Source organism: Pocillopora damicornis, chromosome 13, assembly GCF_964200805.1.
Source record: "Pocillopora damicornis chromosome 13, jaPocDami1.2, whole genome shotgun sequence".
NCBI classification, from domain to species: Eukaryota; Metazoa; Cnidaria; class Anthozoa; order Scleractinia; family Pocilloporidae; genus Pocillopora; species Pocillopora damicornis.
In genome coordinates, this window is record NC_142682.1 from 13,827,346 (window position 1) to 13,844,790 (window position 17,445).

At 37.5% G+C, this 17,445-nt stretch overlaps 1 protein-coding gene across 1 annotated transcript; it reads right to left on the reverse strand.

The window, feature by feature from the left end:
- Positions 1–90: 90 nt before the first annotated feature.
- On the reverse strand, positions 91–16,714 carry LOC113678455 (ubiquitin carboxyl-terminal hydrolase 19). The gene is made up of 23 exons (XM_027195335.2): positions 16,365–16,714; positions 15,482–15,543; positions 14,099–14,193; positions 13,791–13,862; positions 12,867–12,982; positions 11,049–12,089; positions 10,664–10,797; positions 10,254–10,346; positions 9,850–10,026; positions 9,186–9,296; positions 8,746–8,829; positions 7,979–8,073; positions 7,247–7,307; positions 6,656–6,771; positions 6,015–6,158; positions 5,586–5,671; positions 5,145–5,261; positions 4,699–4,799; positions 4,105–4,147; positions 3,918–3,993; positions 3,428–3,580; positions 2,843–3,015; positions 91–1,462 (listed from the first exon to the last, which is right to left on the reverse strand). Exons 1-23 carry the CDS (start codon positions 16,465–16,467, stop codon positions 1,251–1,253), a joined length of 3,465 nt encoding a protein of 1,154 aa, XP_027051136.2. The 5' UTR covers positions 16,468–16,714; the 3' UTR covers positions 91–1,250.
- Positions 16,715–17,445: the final 731 nt, after the last annotated feature.

The window sequence follows — 17,445 nt, forward strand, 5'->3', positions numbered from 1 at the left end:
AGCACGTGGCTTATTGGATACAAAAACAGTCGGGATGAAGCGAAAAATGAAGTGAACGGACTCTTAACTGTACCTTGAGAGACAAAAGAATAAACGTTCATTTATTTATTTACTTAAAGGAAGTAACCTTATTTAGCCACTGCTTCTTTGCACTTAATCGCACCTTCCTATGCTTTCCTTTTAATTGTCATTCTGTTCTTCTTTACAAATTTTGGTCGCGTTCAATTCTCCGTATGTATTTCTCACGGCAATAACTGACCGAGAGAGAACGAGTTAACTGGTTGAGAACTAAGAAGCTTTCTATCAGCGACAATCACTGATTAAAAAAAAAAAACCCAAATAAGATGAACTTTCCGGTATTTATAAAGCACATTTTCCCTCGTTGATATTTGGATGATCATCCTATAATCATGCTCCCAAATTCCGCTGCTCTTTTCCTCATCATTTTTTCCCCTTTCTCTTCTGTAGAGTTTCACTACAAAACAGTTTCATAAGTAGAACTGTGAGATACCTCCAACTCCCCCACCCTAACCTACCGGGAATCCTTCGAAAGGTGCCACACGCTCCCCTACGTCTGCTAAACTGTGCCATAGGGCTGTGGCGAATAATTTTGACAACTATAACTTAAAGAAGCTTAATCCATCTAGTTCGAATAATTAGAGTAAGTTAGAAATAAAAGAACCAAATAGGCCCAAGTATTAAAAATATTCTTCCTTACCACAAAAATAGCTGAACTCGAAAAATCGCGAACTTCAAATCCCTAACTGTAAATATAAGCATACAGAGCTAGACAAGAAGATGCAGACTTTTAAACCAAGGCAAAATATGCAAGACATTTACATTGGGAAACAAAATATACAACGAACTTAACTAAAAGCATGCATTAAACGAACTGAAGTTTCCTTAAACCTGGTCAACTAAGATATACAAACTTTCAGTGGAGCCCTATTTTTCCGCTTCATGTTCATCACCTCGCTGAATGAATACAAAGCTGTACTTTTTAAAGCTATTTCCGCAGTTCATAATTTTATATTTACCTAGCGGCAAGATATCCATCAACATGGGACTACAGATAGTAGTTTTAACGACACATTTCCACAAGGTACCCTACAAATGTTCTTCAATCTAGCTCGCTCAATCTAGCTCGTTTTGTTATACATAGTAACCTAGCGGTAAGATATCCATCTACATAGGGTTACAGGTTGTACTTTTTAGTGAGCCATTTACACAAGGTACTCTACAAATGTACTTCAATCTAGCTCGTTCTCGTCAATGTCCTCTAGGCTTTCTTCTTTGGTATCAACAGCTTGTTCAGCTTCTTCAGCTTGCTCCAGGGTGCTAAGTTGTTTTACAAAGTCATTAACAGTGGGCCGCCGTTTGTAGAACAACACGTAAGCGTACTTGGACACGACGCGTTCCTCATGGGTCTCCGTGACATGCCGGTCATCAAAATAACGCCAACCTGTGGAAATGAGATAAAAATCAGTAAAACCAAGTACTGTGAGGTGAAAAGACGCAAGTTAAATTGATTTTTACAAAAACAAAACACATACCACAGATACACCTTCACCAGGTTACAGCTGCAAATTACGTAACACTTGCTACTGGGGCAGGGCATACTATACTTCATTCCGCTCTTTACGCTCGGGATTACTCTCTGACCTACTTCAGCCCTACACAACTGCTTAAGGCTACGTACCTAATGCTCGCCACTATGCCATTTAAACAAAACACTAGACCCAAAAACGTTGGCAGTTGTTGCGCTTCTTAAAGTTGAACTACTGCTCAAGCAAGCGTGGTTTTAAATCTCTCTACCTGTCATAGTCGTCATGATTTTGCCATAATAATCAAATATGTTTGTATAGGTAATCACATGATCTCGAGTGCAATTTGGAATAAATAAGCACGAGTAAATTTTTTTAAAGACTAATAAAATTGTACGAGCCCGTAGGGCGAGTGCAATTTGCGGTCTTTGAAAAAATTAACAAGTGCTTCTTTATTCCAAATTGCTCGAGAAAAGTCATGTGATTACGTGTTTATAATAAACATGAAAAAATACGAGATGGCTTATCATCATTAAGCATAAGCAAAGCACGCGCATCAAGTGCAAAAATAGTTTATTCAAACTGTGCGTTCGGTCAAAACAACCGCGTACGATCAAAACAATAATATGCAATGATATCTTCACATCTTCAAGGCGCAAAAGAGTTCAAAGTCCGGCTAAACAGTTCAAGGAATTGTTCAGTCTGTGTTCGAATCACTTTCGATGAAATGGAACCGTCGTTTCCGAGGTTTAACCATGTTTGTTTTTAATTTCGGCGTTGGATTGCTCGAGCAAAGTGTTAAGCTGGGTCGGTTTGTAATTTTCGATTTCCTTGGCAATTCCCTTCTCTAAACACCACTTTTTCCAAACCGACAACCAAAAAGCAGTGCTTTTTACAGTGTTTTCGTTGTTGGAGCTGTTTTTCAACCGCGGTGGCGAAAGGAAACCTACCTAAAACGCCAGCCATTGTTTCGCTCGCAAATTTTCAAATTTGTTGCCACATCCAAGGCTCGCATTTGATTGGCTGTCTGTGAGTTTCTTTGATTATTGACCGATCAGAATGTCTGATTTGTTTCTTTCTTTGCACTGAATTAACTCTCTTCTGCACTGAATTACCTGAAAACTGCATTTATCTTAACCAATCAGAACTGAGTAATTTTTTCATGTATATTATTAAACTTCAAAAGCAACGACTTAGACACTCAATTATTTTTAACACCATTCACGCAGTGTACATCGACCCCCTTTCCCGCCCTATCCATTCCCACACAACGTGAGAGCAACAATGTGTGTACAAACTCAAGCCATCACGACTCAGTCCGTTGGTAGGATGGTCTGCCTCTGCCAGCCGACCGACTGCGGTGTAATGACCAAAGCTGACTGTTCCACTGTGATTAGCAACGGCAAACAAATCGTACAATGATTCTTCGTTGTCATCTTTACCAAGAGTGAAGCGAGACATGTTCAGGCCCCTAACATAACGGTGACGGAAAAAAAAAAAAAAAAAAAAAAAAAGTTTCTCTAATGATCGGAAATATAAAAACTTTTCTAAATCCTTAGCTAAGACATTTAGCTTTGCCAACGGAGACAAAAGCTTCATAAAACAAAGAAAGTGTCAGAGAACTGGCTGCGCCTTGCTTTATTACATTACGAAACACTCTCAGAAGAGAGATAACTGGAGATAACACGAGTGAGACAACATCATAAAAGAAAAAGGCTCTGACCCGACGTGTTTGAAATATCATCTCAACCGGAAAAAAGAGTAACAACAGATGAAATAGCCTCCCAAAATTTCACTTAACTGCGGGTAATGTTATCAGGACATTCCTTAAAAAAGCATGGATGTCGCTAGTTCTCATGCAACGTATAAATAAATTCACCAACCTTAACGGAAACTCGACTAATTTCGTTATCTTGTCTTTAAACAAAATGTTCCGGAAGGAGAATCTCTTCAGGTGAATGATAAGTATCTCCGGCAAACGCCACACTGACAACTGCTTAGTGGCCTCACGATGGGCTTTACACTGAGGACAGTACCTGCAAATCAGCGAGCAAAGCCTTACTCACATGTGCAACAATCAATTTCGTATGCAGATTTCATATGCTTTGTAAATATCAACGGCGAAAGCAAGAGGGTCTCAGTGGCGTTAACCGTTAGCCATAAAAGCGCCAAATAATTTAGCCGTTAGGTGTAAAATTTGACACATTTTAATCGTTGGTAGTAAAAAAAGTTAACCGTAAAAATATTCTTTTAATGTACAATGGAAGGGAACTGTATTGTTAGTCATAAAATGGCTAAAAATTGTAACCGTTAACCATAAAAGCCATCAACCCATCGAGACACTCGAGCAACATTCATAAGGGGAAAGCTTACCAAGCGTCATTTTCACTCAATGTCTCGGGTTCTGTAAACAGCTCTAAACACTGTTTTAAAGAACAACTGTACGGCTCTGAAGAAAGAAGAGAAATATTTCTTTCAGTGTAATAAAGTGGATTTGAAAACGCTTTGTAACAAAACATTTGAAAAACTCGAGTCAAAAATAATCAAGGCAACTACTCACCTGACATCATCATTGATTTGAATGACGGATGTTCTTCGAAATCCTGAAATAAAGTGAAAAAGGCTAGTAAATGCGACAAATATACCAATGATGAGCTAGCACTGACGAAACCGTTCTTGCTAGACGAGATCATAAAATTATTGCTTTCAACAGAATATTGATACGTTTTCAGCAAAATAATATTTTAACAACTTTCTCCCGGAAACATTTAGTTAAGGCTAACCCTGAAAATAACTTTAAAAAATAACAAGAAGTTAACATCTGAAAGTGTGTGACATGTGTTCTTGTCAGGTATATCCCGTACACTTTCAAGTGGAGACAGATACTCAAAACAAAGCATAGCGAGCTGGTGATATAGAACTGTACGTTTAACTCTTTCACTCCCAAGATCTCCTTAATTCTCCTCACTGTCTGCCTTACAAGCCTTATGATGTTAGTTCGGAGAATTTAGTGTTGGATCAACTACTAATCCCCTAATTGATATTATTCCTTATTCTCGTCACTTCTCTGTTTGATATTGTATAGATATTGTAAAGAGAAATTCTGTTTTGGTCTCTCACGGGAGTTTAAGGGTCAAGTTAGGTCCTAACATACCCAGTCTTTTTTTTCGTCCACGTCAACAAAATCCGGTGAACGTGGATAATTCCTCCAGTCAATTGAAATGTATTTGTTTTCCAAATTCAGCGGCGTTGATCCTGTTGCAGTAAAAAAGATTATAGTTACACGGTACAACACGACCCTTTTTTACGTTTTCCTTCAATTTTGCAATAAGAAAGAGCCATTGAAAAAGCATTTAAAACAGCCTTTGCTGACGATGACAATGACGATGCCCTAGCTGTTGTTCAAGCTGTTATTTCTATAGCTGTTGTTGTTGTTGTTGTTCTTTTTCACATGAATCAAATGGTATTACCCCTAACTCGACATGGAGGTATGTGTAATTCTCGCCGAGCACAAAATCAGAAGGTCTAAGGTTTGACAATACGTGGGGAAACCAGAATTTTTTCATGTTCCAACGCTCTTTCTCAAACAATTTAATGTACCTTCATCTGAAAGGCGATTTCCCTCTTGTCCAACGACAGCATCTCCAAACTCTGTGACAGGCTTCATGTAGAACTTGGGCATGTTGCCTTTAAGGGGACCCACCACACAGGTAACGCCTAAAGAAAGAATTCAAACGATTTCGTCAATGCCTTGGCAACGGGAACAAGTTAACGTAATGAGAAGGTTAAGGATTCAATTGAATACAAGCAGCAACCTTTTAGATACCCTGTGGGGCCAAAATACATGTTATTCCCTTAGGTAGAACACTGTTTGTTGAGAGAAAGTTATGTTGTAGATGGTGACTCTAAAGAATGCATGACGATCGACGGATGTACTCGAGCTCAGAGGTAGAGGTTTTGCACCAGAGACAATGTTGGCACAGGATGATAAGGCAACATTTCAACCCAGATATAAAACAATTTTCTCGTCGTTTGACTCACCAGAGTCAACTCTTGAGGTAGATGTGTCACCTTTTGTTGGCGAATTCTGCTGGCTACCATCACCAGGCTGAATAATTACTGAATACCTGCCGCAAAAAAACAAACAGAACAAAACAAAAATAAACATAAAAACAGAAACGGAAAAAAAAACGAGAACAAAACATTTCAATGCTCATTCATATTAATGTGTGCCGTATCTTGGTAATTAAAGTGAAAAAAGTGTCTCCCACGTGTTCTTCCACCTTAGCATTAAATGGCGACCCCTTTTTAGCACTGTCAGACTAAACCTGATATGCCCGTCATTTACAGGGAAGTAGCAGAAATTCCGATTGAAAATCATGATTATAACTTTTGATGCAGTGCAGTGAAATGCAAAAAAACAACAACAACCATATCAAAATGGAAGTAAAAAGTCAAGATTCGACATACTTAGCATACTCTTCAGCCATAACTTGTAGTTGTTTGAAGGTGGCCTTTGATGCAGGAATGCTGATGACGAAGGGCAATCCAATGGGTTGAGGTAGCCTTTTGCAGACCCTTTTATGAGCTGTCCAATGATCTTTTTGACATCGCCTGCATAACACAAAAAAGAGTGGTTGATAAAATGACTTCTATCTCCTCGCATCGCGTCCCCCTATCCTCTTCATCCATCCCTATCCCCTCGCACCTGTTGATTACGGGCCACTGAACTCGTTTACGAGAAAATCGCGATTTACATCCCTGGCGGACATCCGGCCATAATCAGAATAACTGTCCTCTACAGAAAATTTTCAGTTGAGTAGACAGCCATAAAAAGTCACTAACCAGCAAAGGTTAAAATTTCTCTCAGATCGTTACAATTTCTTTCCTTCTATGCAGCAATGGTTCGCGCTTCAAAAACGAGTAACTGGCTAAAAACACCGACTGTTGGCGCATGAGAATACTGTGATAAAAATTGCCATTTTGTTCTTGCGCACGCGCTGCTCACGCATGAAAATGAAGCGTAGGCAGGATGCGCTATGGAAAAGAAGGGAATACCTCAAGGTACAGAGAAGTAAGACAATAAAACATTCTTTTTTCCTTTGACTTACTGGTTACAATATCCTATTCCCCAACATTGAGTGCATCTCCGTAGGGTGTCATTGGGCCCCGGGCGCTTGTAACAGCTCGCGCAATGAGAGGGCATCACTCGTGGACACACTGTTCTCTGCGAAAATAAAAACACAAAATAAGTAAATAACACCGGCCTGCTCGAACTCTAAGTTTTATTTCATCTCAAAGAAACTCTCTCTCGTGCCAATAAGCCATCAACAAACCATTTCTATCTGCCTTTTACTTCGACTGTCGTTGTTGTTTTAAATATCATTATTTGTCTTTTTCCTTGCGAGCAAACTCGAGAGATCCTTAAGTTGCCCTCCTTCAAGAGGATTAAGGGAAAGAAAGAATGGAAAAAAACTGCTTTAAAGGGGCTATCGTTTGGTCGATCTCCCCAAAAACCAAAGCCTGTACAACGATTTGCCATAATACCAGAAGTGGGCCAGACTACACTGCCCTGTGGACAGTGTATATTAAAACCGTGACAGTTACAATTCCGGAGAGTATGCCTCATCTCAAGCATACTCTACAGAGAAATCTATTATAATCGGTCCGGAGGGTTAGCTTTCGGAACTTAGAGGTGATACCTGTATTATTGGTACTTCATACACTGGTTCGCCCGCCTCCTCTTCACTGAGCACTTCATAACTACAACGAAATAAACACATTATAAGCACCTTCGATCTGACAAACGTAAAGACATACTACTAGCTTAACGTACAAAATGGCCTTTCTACACTGCGAAAAGCTTCCTAATTTCTGCATTGGCACAAACACAGTATCAACACATTGCAACTGGATTAATGCTAGGGTTTTTCTTTTAGCGAACAACGAATTGTAAGAAAATTCGATTACTGTCCAAAAAACCTTACAATCACACTTATTTCTTGAGCGTCACAATCTACCGATAAAATTTTCGCTTACATTCTCCCACTGCTTTAGATTCTCTTCGTATTTCAAGCAGGGGCGTTCCCTTTTTCCTTGGCAATTAACTGCCACATTGTAGTACGTTACATACATGAGAGTGTGTATACACTATAAACTTCAAAGCCCCAAAATTTCCAACCGTTCACTGGCGGAATCCAACCCCTTCTCCTCCGGGGACTTCGTACCTATGTCACCTGAATTAAAAGCCACCCGTTTGAGAGACCATGCTATCTCTTCCTAACTTTCTGAGGACCCTGGCCACTAAGCTTTCAGATTTAACCCTAACAAGTAATAATTAAAAGCCACATGTTTGAGAAACCAAGCTATCTCTTCCAAACTTTCCGAGGACCCTGCTCACTAAGACCTCTGAATTAACCCTAATGAGTACTTACACAACTATAATGTCATTTGACATCACAGAAGACAAGCTGGCTGCTTTTTCAAATGCGCGGTGAAATTTCCCTCTAAAGACTTCATAAACTCTCATCTGTGTAACAGTATTAACAAAAAGGACACATTTATGTACAGTTTATGTGAAGTTATCGTCTTGAAACAAGTATACCAAGGGAGTCTGCCGCTAATTGTAGTATAAAGTTGCGCATTAATTTTTTTTAGGTCGTTTCTTTAAAATCATGGTGCAAATGAGTAAGTTATAAAAGCAAGCTGGCAAGTTTTTAGAGAAACTGGTGCTGCGTCTGTGGGAGAGTATAACAGGGTGATTTAGTGTTATCAACTGAGTTGAAAACGTAAATTGGCTACCGTAAAGAGTTTAAAGGCTGACGTTTCGAGCGGCAGCCCTTGAAGTCGCCAGCACATTACAAACGGATAGATCTACCCGACAAACCGACTGCTAACGAAACCCCAGTGTTTCCAAACAACAATAGCTTGAATGAGGCGTCAGAGATTGACGTAAGCGAACCGTGACGTGTGGAAGAAAGAGAGTTTTTATCACTGATACGAGACGATTCGATAACTTGCAACATGGCTAACCTTCGCTAGGAGAGACATTTTATGCATTTTACACACGTTATCCCTTTGACAGACTTTGAGGTGCTTTAAATACTCTTACTTTACATGAACGTTTTTAAATAACAATCGTCTACAGTGCACCTACACGGTTGGTTTATCAGTAACCATGCTTACAAAAACAGTCACTTACATGATCAGGTAGAATTCCAGTAATTCTTTTTACGGCAGACTTTAACTGCTCGACGTTCGCTTCCAAAGCGACTTTCACCCCAATCTAAAATGAAAACGACAAAGTTACCCATTTGTGTCTAAACTGGACACGTCAGTTTAAACAACGACAGAGGACACTAAAAGATTCATTTACAGTGTATTTCAAAAACTCAAGGGTTAATACTAACAGATAAACAAAACTAAATACAAAATCAATGGTGAAATTGGTTTGCACCTGACAAATAAAATTAAAGTATATTAATGTACAATAATAATAATAAAAAAACAAATCAATGTATAAAAATTTGAATTAAAGCATGTACGTGTCACTTTTATTTTCCATTGGTTTAAAGTTTTTGAAGCCAGTTTGGTTTTGAGAAAATAAATCCATGAAAAATTAAACCTAACACCCCTCTTTACCTTGAGAGGAACTCTGTTGTAGTCTTTGAAGAAAACATACACAGGCAGCTTTTTCTGGTCTTTTGGCAGTGGTACAGACAGATTCATAAAGGGATCATATTTTATAGAAATCTAGAAAACAAATTTAAATAAATAAGTGATTTATTCATTGTATACAATTTCTCATAAACTGAGTTCTGCAATTCATAGACTGAGTTGCCCCTAAATTAAAGGGAGCAGGAAATGATTAAAAGGCTTGAATGACTCATACATGTTGACAGCAAAACAAATCCATTTGGACTAATTTTCAACCACTTAGCACATGTTAACGCACAATTTAAAGGAAACAAAAGTTCTGAATTTCCATCTGCTTGCAACAGGTAAGAACAGTTGACCATTAAAACGGAGAAATTTTGAAAACAAAATTCCTCTTAACTTTATTAAATATATCTGATTTTACAATACTACCAGCTAAATTGACCAATCAAAACATATACACGTAGTGCATACATGTGGTGGCTGCGTGAAACGTGGAAAGAATTACATGTAAAGTATCCTTTTCACAGCAGCCTCCCATTCTTTCTTTGGAACAAATAAGAGTACTTTTGTTGAAAGTTTTTTGAGTGTGCATCATTAAAGATCATTGAAGTCCACTTCAATCGACTCCACCATTCTCCAAACTAACCTTCTTACAAACTGGGCAAGTGAGTTTGGATTTCAATTGTCCTTGGAATAAATCTACAATCACTGAATCATTCCTGCTCTTGTATCTCCTCCACGCTTCATTTGCAACTTCAGCATCAGGCCTCCCAGCTCCTTCCACCTCTTCCACATAGGGCTTCTCCTTAACTCTGTTAAGATCCTAAAAAATTATCCCATGCACGTTAAAAGCCACAGGTTGTGTAGGATTTAGAGCAAATGGTTTCAAATTTATCTACAGCATACAGGTTTACAATTTAATATTTTACTAACAATTGAGAGCGACTCATCAAAATCCTTATATTGATTGCTTTGACATAACATGAAAGGTTTCTTTTAAGGACTACACTTACTGGAGGTTTCAGAAAGAAAATTTTTTACAACTTTTACCTCATGAAGGCCATCCAATAAAAAGGCCATGAATTCCTGAGCATCCTGCTGCATAAACCCTTTAAACTGACAGACTTTCTCACCCACAATTCCCTACAAAAAATGTTCAGTAAGGTATTAATTCAGGAAGAGTGAACAAAACTCTGGAGGTGCTTGCCAGTGTTGGTCTAAAAAAAAAAGTATAATTGTTTTTGCACTCCATTCTTTCAGTTTTCAACAATCTAAAGGACAACTTACAGTAAGTCATTTTGACAGATTTACTAAGAAAGAAAAAATTACAAAACAACCACCTGTTTGAGCAGAAAAACACCATCAGCATGAATAAAAACAACAATAATGAAACTGGTTAGCAAGAATGGCAAAGATATACCCAGTAATGTACACATACCTATTATTTTTTTTTTGGTTACCTTTAGTTTGTATGGTGATAGAGATCTATCCTTTCCAGACCACAAGTTACTCATTAGGTTGGCAAAAATGATGGCAAGCTTTCCTCCTGTGCCCAATGGATTTTCTGTGTTAATGTCCTCTTTAAACTGACCACCTGAGTATACAACAATCCCAACCATCAAGATCTTGACTGTGATATCCAATCAGTTACTAACTAAAGTCAATTTATCATTTTACAAGTGGCTTTGAGCAAATCAGCAAATAATGCACAATGGTGTGAGTTGTGTGTAAATTAGTAACTTTACAGAGTTTCCAGCATCCATTTGAGCCACAAACAGTAGTGGTTGATGGATACTAGGCACAGGGCAAGTTTTTTTGTACCTGTACAATATTGTCAAAACTTACCAAGGAAGAAGTCCCTAAGAGGTCTTGTGTTAGCTAAGCATTGGATTATGGAGTTCAAATAACAGGTATTTCCCAAGTTTTCCAACCCTGTGAGGCCAAAATAGGACAACTCCTGATCAGAATAATAATCATCATCATCGTCAAAACTACTTCCACTGGCACCCTTGGATGTTGCTGCTTTAATGGCGTCACTGAAGGGAAGGTCATTAATATTACTTTTATTTCCACCCATAACTCCAGTTTTAACTTGGCCATCACCACATCCCTGCACAGCAGGGGTGTATGATGGAGGAGGAGGTGGTATAGGAGGTGGTGGAGGTACGGTTGCCTCTCCTGCTGATCTAAAATTTGAGTCAAATGGTGACACAGAAGGAAGGGTTGACGTTGATGTACTAGGTTGCACAGAAGTGGAAAGAGTACTGAATGAAGTTGTCAGACTTTCTGCAGTAGAGGTCCCTGCCACATGTTGAACCTGAGAGTACAGATCCTGTTCTGTCTCCTTTGTTTCCACAGGTCTGTCTGAAGTTGCATTCCCATTTGATGATTCATTATGTGCATGTGGAGTTCTAATTTCGGGATCTTTTGACATAGGTTGAGATTGCAGTGAAGTTTTTGAATCACAATTTTCCAATAGGTCATCGCTATCAACAGCTCCTGGTATACATTCCTCAACAAAACCTAGGTTGGCGCTTTCCTTATCTGAAGATCCACAGGAGTCACAAGGATTCTCAGACATAGAAGACCCACTTGTCAAAGGACAGTCAGGTTCCTTTGACGTCGCAGAATGCCCACCTTGAGGAAGTTTTTCCTCAGGTCTGGTAACAACTTCTTCACCTATCTTTTCTTTACTTTCCATAGCTATGTTCTTTGTTGATTCATTTGGCAGAGCAGCCTCAGTGTTCTCTCCACTGTTACAATTCTCATGAATCCCATTGGTTATTGGTTCTTTGGACATTGACCCAGGACACATATCATGGTTTCCAATTTTAAATAGCTGTTTGAAGGGCCTATCAATTGACAAATCACTTTTCTCTAAATTTCCTGAAAAAAAAGAAATGAAAAAATGACATTTTAGTGAGGTATATTACATTTGAGTGTAATTTCATTTTAACCCTTTACAGTGTAACTCCCAGAAGAGATTAATGTAACTTCTCCCTACAATATCCATACATTAACCTGCAAGCTGGTAATGAGAATACTCAAACTTATCAGGTTGAAGTTGTTACCTTGATCTAAAACCAAATTCTTGTAACTTACTTACAAGGAAATGTGTAGCAGCTAGAGGGGAGAATTAACAATCTGATCTTGGGAGTTGAATATTAACTTCAGTATGACAACAATATCCTTGACAAACTTTTGGAAGACAACTTAGTCAGCATGATCTCTAGCAGTTAAAGTAAGTAGAGGTAAGTAAATTAAAATTAACTATATGATAAGCTGAACCCTACACACATTTTGATCAGTTCTAACCAATACCCTATAAGAGGACATGTGTAGATGAGGTCACCACTATAATAAGCTTTTGCTTTTCTATTGTATAAAACAAATAGATTCCATGTTGCCATGGTTCTCTAAAGTACATAGATCACAGAAAAACATCAAAACATGGTAAGAAGATGGGTGACACATGCAAATGCACCCTGTGAGCCACGTTTTTGTTCATACCATATTTTGAGTCCATCTGTAATCCATTACTGAACAGATGCACAACAAAATCGAATATATTTGTCAAAATATATTCCATATTCTCAAAAATATGCCTGTTAGCACTGCAAGGTAAGATCAAGCTTGGATATCTACAGTATCTACTATATCTACCTGGGATATGTGGCTGTGTCAAACCACTCCATCGGCCAGGACTTGTCTTTTTTAATGAAAATTCAAGAAAGGCTTTTGAAACTCTGCTCTGGGAGGTTTCCATATCAACTTTCCCTCTGCATAGTCAGAGAAAAAAACGAGACAAAGCCATCATAAACAACAACTCTGCATAGTTGAAGAAAAATAAGACAAAACCAGTACAGACAACATGACTAGACTAAAATCATTATCTCTTGAATTCAGAACAATCACCCTAAAATGTTTTGGACCATAACAAAGATAACATTGGAGAAAGGCTTCCTTTCATTTACAGGTGATGAGATTATAGTAATTATGATGGAAAGCAGAGTACAAAATTTCTCTTCTATCACAGAATACTAATCACTCAATAGTGTTAAATGTATCGTTCTGTGACTCAGGTTTAATCGTCAGTGATCTGTTATCAGTGGGGGTAACATAAAAAAAAATTATTTGTAAATTGTCATCAGTGATCACTAAACACTACAGGACAGGAGATGTTGTGTTGTCACACTACAGGTGTACATGGTGTCTACATGTACATGTAGGCATCGAGGGTTCTAAGTAAAAACAAGGTGACTTGCAGGCTTTGATAACAAATTGTTAAAAAAGTAGCCACAGAGCTCAAAATACACAGCACTAGAATAAATCAAAGTCAAGTTTGAACACTTTACAACCTAAAATTGGTATTCATATTCTCCAAACTGTTCTTTTTACATTCCCCCTGATAGTAACAAGGAGAATTTGTTTGACAATCAAGAGATTCCTAAAATTAGTGATTATTTCATTTATTTCCACCACTTTACATACATGCTCATTTGATTCGTGGGTGATATGTACCAAAGAAGACATTAGAAGACAGTCACTCAAATTACCATAAATTTACAAAAATTATCTGTGGCAAACCTGAGTCGAAGATTCCATAAAAACAAAGTCCTTTCTGATGTACCCGAGTACATCTTTAGAAATGATTTTTCCCTGTGGATATATCCAGTAAAACAAATTAATTGATAGAGTTCAACAAGAGAAAAGAGCTATCAACTGAAGCAAACATGGCAACCAACATCCAAAGTTATTGCATCAACCAGTAAACAACAATACTGTCAAAATTTTAGTCACCAAATACATATTTCATTTGCCATGGTGACCAACATGGTTCCAACTTTGAGTGCTGAAAGCATAGAGAAAAATTATTGACAAATGTGATAACAAACCTGGTGGAAAATTTAACTCCAAGTTCATCTTCATAAAGGACTGTATCAAGTGTGACAAAATTTTTGATATACACATGGACAATAACAAATTCACCCTGAAAGAAACAGAATTAGAAAATGCAATTCAAGGCAATTCTTGTCTCAAAAACCAAGAAATTCTGGAAGTTTGAAAACAACAAAGATACAGGTGTATGTGACCAAACAACATACAGTATCACTCTTCAGTGCTGGCTCTTGTCAAGCTCTACAATAAGATATAGTAAAACCCTGTACATTCAGACTCCCAAGTGAAACAAAGAAAGTCTTAAGTTAGCTTATAGTAAATGACTGGAAAATTTAGTCATGGGAAATCTGATCTTGAATGTGTTACCAGGAGGTTTGTTAGCAGGGTTCTACTGTTGGTACCACTGTATTGTTTACAAATGCATCCAGCCAAAAAACACACAGTCATGGAACAGTGACTTGTGATACTCAAGCAAGCCTTCTTCCTCTTTGGGTTTTCCCTCCTTTCTTTTCTGTCCCTTTGCACTTTCTATTTTATTTCAAACGATAGTTTGCTTAATTCCCTTCTAAAATTTCCAATTATTTTCTTTAGGCTAACTACAGAGTGATGCAGGTAGATATACAACAGTTCAAAAATATTCTATGACGTACACACACATGGGCAATTGTATTATTTGAAAATACACTTTGCTAAATTAACGAGAAGTAACATCAGGGACTTTAAAAGTATAATCACAAATTATACCATTGGACCATATTAAGACACTGGTAAGGGTTTTGATGATGGCATTTACCATGTTATGAAAAAAAATTATTAAAAAAGCAAAATATAAGTTTCTGATATTCCTACATAAGCCAAAGGAAAATCCTTTCAAGGAACACAAAAAATGCTGACCCTACATGAACTTTGAAGATTGCTATATTCAACTTAGCATGCATCCAATAATTGCATATAACTGTAGAAGAAAGAAGAAGAATGAGGAAAACTTCAGATTACAAGATATAAGAATCTGTGATAGTATCTTTTCTTGGTGATGAAAAAGCTAATAAGGAAATTTTGGAGACCTTACTTTAAAATATGATGCCCACCTTTCTCTAATGGCACATTGCATGATGTTTTTCTCAATCAAAAAAAAATTCATACAGTATATCTTTGCCCTTGCTGTGTAGTTATCTTACAAATTAAGAAAATGCAACTGAAACATTGCATACTGGAATCAGTGTATCTATGCCCTTCCTGTGTTGTTATCTTACAAATTTAGAAAAAACATCTGAAACATTGCATACTGGAATCAGTGGTACATTGACAAACAGGAAAAAATGCTTGGGTCCAACACTCCATTCTTCCTCAAAAACATTTTTTTTTAAATTTAAACCCACCTTATCATACCAGTCATGCTTCAGATGGGTTAGGTCATATGTATCTCCTGCCTTTTCCGCACCTTGATATAAAAGTACCAATAGTTGGTTAAAACTGGTGTAACTAGTAACTTGTATCCTTCTGATACAGGTTAGTGACACATCTTTACTTGCATAACAGTTCTCAGCTTATAAACCTTCCTTGTTCATATGCACAAAATGTGAACCCTAAATAGTAAAAAATCCTTTCTTGCATGCATTCCTGATGAAAATAAATAATTAAGATTTTCAGTCACACTTGTGTCAAAGTACATAGAAACTGCTGGAAGGTCAATGTGATCTTTAAGCTTCATCTGCAATTCAATGTCAATTTTACATTCAGAACGGATTCTTCATTATACTATTGACTCGTGGTGAGGAACCAACTTTCAAAAAATATATAAGAAACTAAACATTTCATGAGAAACTAATGGAAGATCAATGTAATCTTAAAGTTTCATCTGCAGTTTGATGTCAATTTTACTTCAGAATGGATTGTTCATGATACTATCAACTCGTGGTAAGGAATCAACTTTCCAAAAATACATAACAAAACTAAACATTTCATGACAAAATACAAATGAAAATAACAGTGTACATCTCAATAAGCCGTTGATACCCTAAGCAAAGAAAACCACTTATTTAATATACATAGGCAACCAGGTTCTTAAAATAATGGCAAAAAGAGTGACACATTTGGCAGAGAGATTGACGAAAATTTAAATATACTGAAAGGAAAAGTATGAATGCAAGGTCATAGGTACACAACTTCCGTTCGGGATTCATGACAGTTTTCTGACAAATTGTAAACAAACATTGCTTTCAATTAGTTTACAACAATGTCTCATCCACTTTTACTCCTTACCTTCACTTTCTTTACTGTTTTGATCTTCTTCAGCCTGAATCTTCTGATATTTGACCTGATCTTCCGCAGACGAATGGTCAGAATGCTTACATTTAATTGCCATTTTACCGCAAGCAGCTCGCTTACGTCTGGCGCGGACCGAAGAGTTCTTGATGTTTATGTGTGAGTTCGTCGTGGTAAATCGTGTTTTGAGGAATTAAACAAATAAATGTATTAATTTTTTTCCAATACCTCAAGTTGCTGGTTCATTCACAGTCGTTAAGGAGTTCTAAAACGCGAATAAAACGAACCCATTCGTCCACTGAACAAATGAAAACTTTACCTCTTCTGAGCCCGCCGTGACATCATATGGGCACGTGTTTGTATCACGCATGCTCAGAGTCAAATTTCTACCCATCATGCATTTTTAAATGTCTGCACTTCGCGCATCGTAAAGGCAGGGAAATAATTTCGCGTCCAGTTTGGAATACTTCCATTCCTATCAGTTACCAATTTCGATTGTCTACCTGTTTGTGTTCAATCAGAGGGTTCTAAGCAAATCTACCTGCTGTAATCATAGCCAGAGGAGCTTTTAGATTGCCTGTTCCGGTAGAGGTAGGAAAATTGAACTACCAGTAGACAACTTATCTTTTTTTTTAGCTTGTGGAGATCCCTCGTGCTCTCAAATGTCATCTGTGTATCATTTTCATTTAATATAATTTGTTTTGTTTACGTAATTGTTTTACTTTTCTTTCTTCAACTTCTTTTCCTTCGCTTTGTTCATTTTTCCTGTTTTTTTGTTAGTTTGTTTAGGGTTTTCTGTCAGTGTTTCTTATATTCTTTTTTTGTTTTTGTCTTTTTTGTGTCTTATTTGATTCCATTTATTCATTTATCTACATATCAGCAGGGTGGCAACGCGAAATAGACAAAAATGAATTCCTATTTTTTGCGATAATTTCGCGAATGGCTGCATAGTGTTTATCGCCTTTTATGGCGCCCGCCTCAGTTTCGGCATAATATGTGAGAGTGGCGTTGTGTTCCAGCGGGAAACTGGAGTAATATTGCCGTCGGGGTTTCCGTTCTCAGACCGTGCACATTTTTT